Below are 10,943 nucleotides of genomic sequence, written 5' to 3' on the forward strand. Positions count from 1 at the left end.
AGAGCCGTGTGACGTAACCCTGGTGAATGCCAAGCACCGCCCTAGACAACGCGTGTGAACCATGTGGAATGTGACTCCAGTGAACTGGAACAGTGGAAAATGAATACAGCAAGTTCATGCGCCCTGCGGCCCTGGCAACAGGAGGCGACTGCTCGGACAGGTTTTACAGCGGTTCGAGAGCACGTTGTGAGAAGCATTCAGAGTCAGCGCGAGAGGAGGCCCCCTTACTGACACAGACAGCTACAGCATCGGGGTACAGACATCAATAACAGAGACCGGTTTTGAAAGTGATACAAAAAGAGTTGCCCAGGATCACAATATATTTTGTCAAAGTGCAAATATTTGCGTTTCCGCCAGGGCTTTAAGTGGGATGAAAAAACTGGGGGGCTCTCAAGTGCGCGTGGCGTGGCCATTGTAATTAAGGGCATGGCTTAAAAACACGTAAGCTAAAAATGTGTGTTTAGCATAGTGTGCCGCCAGACTGGTATTTTGCTGTTTCTGTCATTGCATCCAGATATATGATACAACAAGTAACATCAGACCTACAAGTCAAGACTATTTGCTTTGCCAATGGTTGTTAGTTGTATAAAATAAATAAGCAGCCACTGTGGCTTGTATATAATATTGAAAAAGATTCCACATAAAGCCCTGGTGACACCACAACAATGTTGCTGCTTCTCAGTTCCGAAAAGAGAAGAGAAATTCAGAGAGAAAATGACTCTCTTTAAAGGATTTCCTTTCCCCTGTAACGCTAGAAAAAAACGGACCTCCTGTGACATGGTCCAAAACAGAGCCCGATAGAGACCCGTTTCCAGTCCCCCTTAAAAAACTGCTGGTGCTCCGACCCGGTGAGACCCGGCCCACTTAAATCCCTGGTTTCAGCTGCAACGAATCCAAAAGACACATGCAGGGTTGGATAGGGATAAGAAATCGCCAGGGCACGCAAAAAAAGTGCCCCACAGTTCCATATTGCCTTTCCGCAAAACACTGTTTCGGTGAAATTTTATAAACACCTGAAAACAAGGGACGTCACATCTGCTCAGTCCCCCTGCCCACGCTCAGTATGCACACATTAATTGGCCGGCCCAGCGAGAGAAAGATAGTGACACACCTCTGCCTGCTGAGAAAAGGGAGGAAATTGTAATGTTGCATAAACCCCCAAGAAAGACGCTGCAGCCACTGTGTAGATAACTACTTATTTATTGCAACTTTTCCTAAAGAGCGCCAAGCCACTGCTGCTCATACCCAGCTCTTCGTGCCAATGTCGCGCGAAGCGCGCGCAGCCCCAAACATGGCCGCCGGCATGTCACGTCGCCGACGTGACGTGCAACCACTAGACTGCGCCACTACATATCTCCCCTTTTTTCCAACACAGAAACATTTTAACTCACAGTCCGCCGTTCCTGTCAAAGTCTCGGAACCTTGCTGGCTTGACCACCATTCTACCCCTCCGGGTCAGTCTCACCGGGGTAGTGGGGGCCACCCCTTCGTTTCTTCCACTGCTTCCTAGCGCAGCCGCGCTTCCTTCTCCTCTACTCAGGTCCTCTCCGACCGCCTGCTCCTGGTCGCCGTCACCAGTCCTTTCCCCTTGCTGTTCTCCTCCTCTCACACCCGGTTCTGCCTCCGGATGTTCCTGCTGGACAGTTCCATTTTCCTCATCTCCTAAGTCTGCTCCGCCTTGGTCCCAACTTAGAATCTTGTTGCATCTCGTCATGCGGACCTGTGACCATACGTTTCCGTCGCTCAGCAAAGCCGCTCTGCCCAGTACTTCCTTCACCTGCATGGGCTTGCTGTATTTACTCTCTCCTTTCCTTTGTAGCGTGGCCAACTTTACTCGTACCCATTCCCCTTTTTCCAATCCAGTGTCTTTTACGTTCCTCCGGTTGTCGTAGTGTTTAGTGTAAACGGCTTGTGCCTTCTCCAAGTTGGCTCGCACCACTGCTGGGGACCACTCACTCATTATTGTTTTCTCTTTCCACACCCGATTGTCATGGGTCAATGGTTCGCGGCCTCTCAATATCTGGAAGGGGCTGTAACCAGTCCCTGTGGGGGTGATCCTGTACGCCCACACCATGTGCCATATCTCCTTTTCCCAGTCCTTGTTGTCAGAGATGGCGGCTTGAACCGACCCCATCACCACTCTGTTAAAACGCTCTACTAGACCGTTCCCAGCGGGGTGGTATATGGACGTGTGCTTTGCTAGGATGCCGTTCCTCTGCATGAAATTGTTCCATTTCTCTGATCTGAATTGGGGGCCTTTGTCGCTTAGGATGGACTTTGGGATACCTTCCCTCACAAAAGTGTCGGCCAGAAATTTTATAATGGTCTCTGTGTCCATTGCCTCGTCTACCCTCAGTTCCGGCCACTTCGAGTACCTGTCCACGAGAACACATACATACTTTTGGACTCCATGTACATCTAAGATCGGGCCTAGGATATCCACCGACAACTCCTCCCACGGATTTCTCGGGGGGTCAAATTTGCCCAGAGCTGGACGCAGAGGTTTGAGAGTCTTATCATGCGCCTTGGCACCATGAACAGTCTCTGACGTGTCTCTCGGCCCTTACATCCATTCCTGGCCACCAGTAGTTTTGCTTGGCCCTCAATTTCAGTTTGCCAATTCCCAGGTGTCCCTCGTGGAGCATGTCCAATAGTTTGGGGATGATGCCTGTTGGGGAATGACCTTCTCTCCCCTGTACACAAATACTCCTCGGTCGTCCATCGACAACTCTTCCCTGACTTCAAAATATGGGTTGAGGTCCCCGCGGGTCTGTCTTTTGTCAGGCCATCCCTTGGTGATATATGATTTCACTTCCTCTAGGATCTGGTCTTCCTCGTACGCCTGATTCCATTCTTGATGGCTTATGGTGTTTTCCTGGTCTTCTGTGAGTGCTACCCATTCTTCTGTTCCCGCTTTGTCTTCCTCGCTCGGCTCCATGGCTGCTGCTCTGCTCAGATAGTCTGCCACTCTGTTCTTGCTGCCTGGGATATACTCCACGTCATATCTGAATTCGAGCAATTTCAGCGTCATTTTGGAGATTCTGGGAGTAGCATCGGCAAGCCCACTCGATATTAGCACTTTCAGTAGGGGCTTATGATCCGTCCTCATATGGAACGGTGTGCCCCATAGGAGCTGCCTGAATCTGGTCGTAGCCCACACTACTGCCAGCATTTCTTTTTCTATTACGCTGTACTTCTTTTCTGTTTCGCTCAGCGTGCGGGATGCGAAACTGAGCGTCTCCATCCTTCCTTGCCTTCGGTCTTGCATCAGGACAGCATCCAGCTCCTTATCGCTGGCATCTGTGGTCAGTACTGTCCTCCCTTGGGGGTCGTACCCTTGGAGTGGTACTGCTCCTGCCACTTCTTTTTTGATGACATCAAATTCCCCTTGCGCTTCCTCTGACCAGCAAAATTCCGTATTGTCTCTCGCCAACTGCCTCATGTGATGGGTCTTGGAGGCGAAGTGCTGCACAAACTTGCTATAATACTCCGCCATTCCTATAAATTACCTGACTTCTTCTTTGTTGGTGGGCGGAGGTGCCTCACAGATCGCTTTCACGTTCTCTGCTTTCGGAGTCACTCCTCGCACTCCTATTTCGTGTCCTAAGTAGGTCACCGACTCCATTCCAATCCGGCACTTGGTCCATTCCGCAGTGAGGCCCTTTCCCTCTAGGATCTTCAGTACTTTGATGAGTTTTACGTCATGGTCAGGTCTATCTCGCCCCATCACCAGGATGTCGTCCTGGAAGTATTGGACGCCGGTTGTGTCCTTGAACAGTTGGTGCATCAGCTTCTGGAATACTGCTGCCGCCGAGGCCAGCCCGAACGGCATGCGGCGGAACTGATAACACCCGAACGGGGTGATGAACGATGTGAGTTTGGGGCTCTCCGGGTGTAGTGCAATCTGGTGGTAGGCTGAGGTCAAGTCTATAGTGGAGTACCACTTGATTCCCCTGGTGCTGGCCAGCATCTCCTCTATTCTGGGCAAGGGGAACCTCTCCACCACAATGTTCTTGTTCAGTTCGCGCAGGTCGACGCACAGCTTGACCTTCCCGCTGGGTTTCTTAACTACCACCAGAGGCGCCAGCCACTCAGCAAACGTGATGGGCTCAATGATCCCCTTTCTCTCTAAGTCCTGAAGTTCATCCCGTACTGCTTCTCTCACTGCCAAAGGCACATTTCTCGCTTTGTGGGCTACTGGTATGGCATCTTCCTTTAGAACTATTTTATGTGAGAATTTCTCCAATCTTCCTACTGTGCCACCAAATACTTTGGGGTATTCACTTCTCCATCTGTCGAGGTCTGGCCATGCTTCCGGTTCCGTTAGTAGTATTTGTTCTTTGCCTCCCGGATCCAGCTTGATGCCCAGGTCGCCTTGGTCTAACCATCCTAGGACCGAAGGACCCTTCTCTGACACGTAGAGCTTGCAGTAAGCGGACCGGCCTCTAAATTCGAAGTTTAATGGTCTGAATCCTGCCATTGGTATGCGGTCACCATTATACGTGACCGGGCGGATGTCCAGCTTCTCCAGTTCTGGGCCTAGACGCGGTGCAAAGCTCTCCTCCCATACCGCTCTCTGGACGATGGTGTAGGGCGAGCCCGTGTCGGCCACCACGCTTATTGGAATTCCTCCTATCGACATCTCTAGGACCGGTTTCATTGTCCTTCTGCCGTCGACACCCAGAACTTGGCCATCCATGCTCAACACCTGATCGTAGATGCAGAGTACCGTGACAACGTCCTCCTCAGTCCCGTCTTCTTGTTCGTTGCTTCCTTGACCGACGTATATCACCGTGCCTTTGGAGGCCTTCTTCCGACATACCTTCTCATAGTGGCCCACTATTCCGCAATACATGCATTTGGCGCGGAATGCTGGGCACTTCCTGTCGTGCGCCTCGTGTGACCAGCTCCCACACCTGTAGCATGGCTTCCTGTTGTTTCCCACTTGTTTTCCCGGGGGACCAGAATAGAATAATACCTGCGTTGCCTTGCCATTTGCTGGGTCCTTTCTCCGACGACCTCTTGTTCTGGTAGTCTCTGCGGGGCTCCTCATCGTCCACTCTGTTCACTATGGTGCTAGGTGCTGTTTTCTTCTTCGTCGCGTCCGCACACCTGCGTGCCAATTCCGCTCTTTTGACAATGACCATCACCTCCTTTAGTGTGGTGTCCCTGCTGGCCCATAGTTTGTCCTGCACTGCTGTGCACGTGGTGTGCATCACCACCTGATTCTTAATGAACTCCTCCTCCCAGTTGTCGTATTTGCACCTGGACGCCAGCCGCTTCAGTGCCGCCACATATTCTTCCACCGTCTCTCCTGGGCGTTGCTTTCTCTGCTGGAAATTGAATCTGTCCACCGATACACACACCGCCGGTCTGAAGTGTTCATTTAGATCATCAATTGCGTGGGCGTACACATCATCGTCCGTGCTTGCTCTCTGTTTTGGTACCAGGCTTTTGTAGATTCTCAGACCTTCCGGGCCTAGGTTTAGCAACAGGATGCGTTTTTTTCTCGTGGGTTTGAACTGCTCTTCATTTTCGTCTTCTAAGACTCCTATGAAATTATCAATGTATTCTCTCCAGTCCTCCCACTTCATGAGTGGTTCTCCGGGTCTGGGTAGAAACTGCACCGGCGCCATTGCATATCCAGCTTGCGCGCTCATCTTCTCGCTCTTGACCGTGGTTGTACACTCCCTTGGCTTCTGGGGCTCCCCGACATGTTGTCTTGCTGTTCCTTGCTTGCGTGGGCCTGGGGACTACCTGCGTCAGCCCCCTCGCTCTTTTGTGAGGTATCCATCGCGGTTCCCCCTGTCTTGTGGGTCGTAGCGTGGTCTGGCGCACTTTGCTGTGCGTCTCTGGGGTCTGTCCACCCTCTGTGGTTAAGCTGTCCCACCCTTCTGGGCGCTCTTGGGCTCTGCCACGCTCTTTAGGGTACCTGTGTGGTAGCTGTTGGTCTTTCCTGGCCCTCTGTTCCTCTGGGAACCTGACTCCGTGGTCCTGCTTGCTGCTGGTGTTTTCTGCCCACCGGTGTAGTTGCTGTTTCCCTCGGTGCTTCCTTGCTGTGGGGGGGGGGGTCTACTATCCCATCCTCGTCGCCATTGTAATGTTGCATAAACCCCCAAGGAAGACGCTGCAGCCACTGTGTAGATAACTACTTATTTATTACAACTTTTCCTAAAGAGCACCGAGCCACTGCTGCTCGTACCCAGCTCTTCGCGCCAATGTCACGCGATGCTCGTGTAGGAGAGTAGGGTCTGCTATCCTATGGTCACCCCAAATTTTTGCTTTTTGCTTCACTGGTTTATGACTTAATGTGGCTGTGGGCCTGCTAATCAGACCCACAGCCTGCTGTTCTCTCTCTAAATTAATGCCAATGCACTCTAGGTGCATTACGAATTGGAACTGGTTCACCTTATTGGCCCCTGTAACAGTGTACCCTAGGTACCCAGGGCATAGGTGTTTCCAAGGCCTACCAGGGGCTGCAGCATGTATTATGCTACCCCTGGCCTGGCCTCTATATTTTGACACAACTGGCTGATCACTCAGCTGGGGCAAGTTGGTGTAATAACCTCTTGCTTAGGTGTAGTATGTCTATACCTAACCTAAAATGGACACATGTGTTCCTATCAGCCACTCCTATGGAAGGCCTCATCAATCCTGGAGGCAGAGTGCTTGGAAATATGTGAGATGGTGCTCTAGCATGAGCTGAGCCTGTCTGCAGCTTTCGGAACCACGTCCTTTAGCTGTTCCATGATACTGCCATACCATATACTCTTAAGTGCATTATAATCCTCGCGGTTACTTGCTAACTTTGGTTTGGCTTTATCAAAACATGTCGAGTAAGATGTCATACGAATTGGAATACTACCCGCTGGCCAGTTCTGGTGACGGGGGTAGCATTACACCCTTCTAAAGGTACACGACATGTACATAACCTAAACCCCGGTTAAAGTTAAACTGGAGCCTCAGCATCACAAAATGGATGCTGCCACCACAGATACAAGTCTGACCTCCTGCTGCTGGGAGTCCTTCCAGCGAGGGAGGCTTGGACAAAGGGTTTCCTGACTTGGGAGGGGCTAGCACCACCCCAGGCAGGATTTTGTATATTGGGTAGGACAGGGCTGAATAGAATGAGACATGCCTGGGGCACACAAGGTGTCCCTGTGCATAAGCCAGTTCAAACCGGTGCTGGAGCTCACCAGCCCCAGCCCTGGTGCGAAGCTGGACAAAGGAAAGGGGGTGTAACCACCCCCCTTCCTGGTCCCACCCAGAGGAGGGACCTAGCAGGTAATCCGGCCCTTAAGAGTAGGAGCTGTGTCCCAAGACTTCAGATCATCCTGAACTCGACTTGAAACTAAGAAGAATACTGGACTTCGACATTCTGCTGCACAGAAGACTGAAGAGAATCTCCCTTGTGGCCAAGGAGTGGCCCCCCTGTGAATACAGGTACCAACCAGCAACTCGACGTCTGCTTTGCCGCCGCCTCCCGCCGGAGCCCGAGCCCAGAGCCCAACAAGACCTAGATTCCCAGGCCTCTCACAGCCCAATCCACAGTCCCTGAAAAGAAGAGACCCGTGGAGGCAACGAGACACGTGGGACCGGCCATCTTGAAAGACCCCCGAGAAGCTGACTGCGCAGCACCCGAGGCATCCTCAATGCTGTGCTTTGGGGTTTTACAAGCCACACCAGCGAGCAGCATCTGCACCGAAGATCAGCCCCCCAGCATCTCCACGATCTGCGTGGGGCCCTTTTGCACTTTGCCACTCGACGTGTCATCCCGGTCGCTAGCCCGTTGGCTGGTGGCCATCTTGGCAACGAAATCTACAATCTACACTATTGGTCTAGTTGCCCCAGACTGGCCCTCGCTCCTGTAAAAAGGAGCAGCCCCTCTGACCTTGCTGGTCCGAGAAACAAGCTTTCTTCACTTCCTGCGTGGCTTGCATTAGCCAAGGCCTGTTTGCTCCAATCAAGTTGCCGACACCGCCATCAGCTAGAGCCTTTGTGGGACAGCTCGTGATCGACTCTTGGACGTCTTCGACCTCTTCGTGTCAACGTGGCTGCGGAGACAAGCTGCACCTCATCGCCTGTTTGCACCCAACATCGCCTGGTTCCTTCCTGGTTCCTCGCCAGTCACTGGCTAGTGACTTTTGAACATTGTCCCCTCTGCTTTCAGGTCTTCACATCTTTGATCCACCCTTGGATCACACCGGACACTTCCCTCCTGGACACCTGCAGCATCTTCATCTCTAGGCACCATCGAACTGCGTGACGAAACCCGACACACTTTGGCACCTATGCACCCGCTTCCTGTGGGTGAGGTAACTCATGAACGCCGGTGCTCCTGTGCTGGTATACACCTCTAGTGCCTTAGTATAAAGTTTGGTAATTCTAGTCCAGTCGGAAGACTCCTAAAACAGTAAGTTTGTAACTTTTAAGCACCATTGACTTTGCATTGGTGCATGCGTGTGCTTTAAGAGCTGCACCCGAGTCCCGCGGGCCTTTCCCGACTTCTTCACTGTTATTCCCGAACAGCTCCAGCAATTCCCCAGGCCCTAGGCCTACTTCCTTTCCCATTAGTGATACTTATACCACTATTTTAGTATATGGTTTGAGTGGCCACCCGGCCTCATCCATATTGTGCAACTTTTGTGTATTTAAACTGTGTTTTGTTTTAACGCATTTGCTTCTGTGCTCATAAAGAGTATAGGGGATATTTGTAGTAAATAAATATATATATATTTTCAATATATATCTGTGTGGTGTCCTTTCATTTGGTATTCAAGGGGATTGTATATGGTAAAACAGCTTGCTTCACATGCCTTTACAGAGTTTAGCCTAAAGACTGCTTTGTCCATGCTACCTCTAGGATAGCTGGTCTATCAAGGTTGACTTACAACCAATATATAAGGTTGGCTTGGCATGGTACAAGGTGATCACTAGAACTAGTGAGCAGCATATACCAGGCCAACTTCTCACATTGGTGAGCAGTGGTTAGGATTTGAGCTTGCTGTTGTTTTACCATCACAATCTTTGAGAGTATCATTTGAAAGATCATACATGTACCTGTTAGGTACATATAAAACAAGACTAGTATACTTAAGTTCTACTGAACTTAGTTGTTGTAGAGGATAGGGAGTAGCACACCCTAACTACAACTACTAGATAGGTTTAGTAGGTAAACACTAGTGTAGGTAGATTGCAACATATCCACCCACACTAGAGCAATGTCTGGAGTAGAGGGGTCCACTGGACCTACCCCTGTTGTGAGTAACCCTCCAAGGGCACCATTCAAATTTGCTATATTTAACTTTAAAGAACTGAGGCAGCTGTGTACCTTAAGAGGTATCAAGACGGGTCCAACCCCTACAGCAGACCACCTCAGAGAGCTTTTAGACCAGTCTGAAGCTCTAAAGACCTCCAAACCAGACCCCACAGGGAATGTGGATGGAGGCTCTCCCACTGAAGATGATAATACTGACACCCCTGTCCCTGTTGTCCAGATAGATGAGGAAGACCAAGTCACTGGAGATACTCAGCCTGAGGAGGAGGAGGAAGAAGAGGAGACAGAAGGGGAGGGCAGTGACTCTGATGATGGTAGAAATAGTCAGGTGCTAGTCAGCAGACGTAACCAGGCTAACTTAAGCCTATTTGGGACTGAGAGTGGGTCCAACCCATTCAGATCCCCAGGTGGACTTAACCAGGAGCAAAGGAGGAGAACGAATCACTCAGGTGAACCCAACACCTCCCATGCTTCTAGAGGTTCTCATGGTCACTCCAGAAGGAGGATGGCAACCCCTCAGAGGAGGGAACATGAGGTCAAAATGAGAGAGGCTGAGCTTAGGATCCAGAAGCAAGAATTAGAAGTTGCCCTGGCCCAAGAGAAACTTGCTAAAGCAAGACAGCCTAGAGAGAGTGGATTAGGATCCACTGGTGGCAGCATTATCCCTAAGGATAAAGACAGGTCTTTTGATAACAGAAACCTGAGTAAGATTGTGCCCCCCTACAAAGCTGGGGATGACATCCACAAATGGATGACTGCACTTGAGAGAGCCTGCAAAGTACAGCAGATCCCTCAGGAGCAGTGGGCAGCAATCTTGTGGCTCTCCTTTTAAGGTAGAGGCCGAGACAGAGTCCTCACAGTTAGTGATGGGGATTCTAGAAACTACCTAGTCCTGAAGAGTGCTCTGATAGATGGGTTAGGCTTAACCACTGAACAGTACAGGTTAATGTTCAGAGAAACCCAGAAGACACAGACTCAGGACTGGTCTGAATTTGTTGAATGTGCCACTAAGGCTCTGGAGGGATGGTTGCTGGGAAGTAAGGTTACAGACTATGAAGGATTGTACAATTTACTGATGAGAGAACAAAATTTAAATAATTGTCAGAACCAGCAGTTGCATCAACACCTGATTGACTCAGATCTGACCTCTCCCCAAGAATTGGGAAAGAGGGCAGACAAATGGGTTAGAACCAGAGTTAAGCAAAATAACCGGAACCAGAACCAGGGTGGTGACCAAAAGAAAACAGACCAGAAAGGTGGGGAGCAGAAAGCTAAAGACCAGAAGTCTTCAACAGGGCCCCAAACTAATACTGAGGGTGGGTCCCAAACTTCCAAGAAGAAGAAGAAATAAGGTCAAAGAAAACCCTGGTGTAGTACATGTAAAAACACCTCTCACTGGAACAGTGAGTGTAAAAAGGGTGGAGCCACCAACACTGCAGCCCCTAAGGCAACTGCACCCACTAGTACAGTCAGCAGTGTTGGTCCACAAACTAAGGGGGTAGTGGGTATCACCTTGGGAACTGAGGGAGATTCTGGCCTAGTCAGAACCCCTGCACAGGCTGTTCTGATTTGTGATGTGGAAATAGATTTGTCCACTACTGTCAGCCCCAGTAATCTGGGCAAGTACAGGCAGACGCCTTTCATTAATGAAAAAGTGGCTCAAGCA

General features: G+C 50.5%; 1 protein-coding gene across 1 annotated transcript; it reads left to right on the forward strand.

The window, feature by feature from the left end:
• The first annotated feature begins 9,221 nt into the window (after positions 1–9,221).
• On the forward strand, positions 9,222–10,109 carry LOC147725619 (uncharacterized). The gene is made up of 2 exons (XM_086964471.1): positions 9,222–9,488; positions 9,549–10,109. Exons 1-2 carry the CDS (start codon positions 9,222–9,224, stop codon positions 10,107–10,109), a joined length of 828 nt encoding a protein of 275 aa, XP_086820597.1.
• Positions 10,110–10,943: the final 834 nt, after the last annotated feature.

This window comes from Lissotriton vulgaris, chromosome 3_2 (assembly GCF_964263255.1).
Source record: "Lissotriton vulgaris chromosome 3_2, aLisVul1.2, whole genome shotgun sequence".
In the NCBI taxonomy this organism is placed as follows: Eukaryota; Metazoa; Chordata; class Amphibia; order Caudata; family Salamandridae; genus Lissotriton; species Lissotriton vulgaris.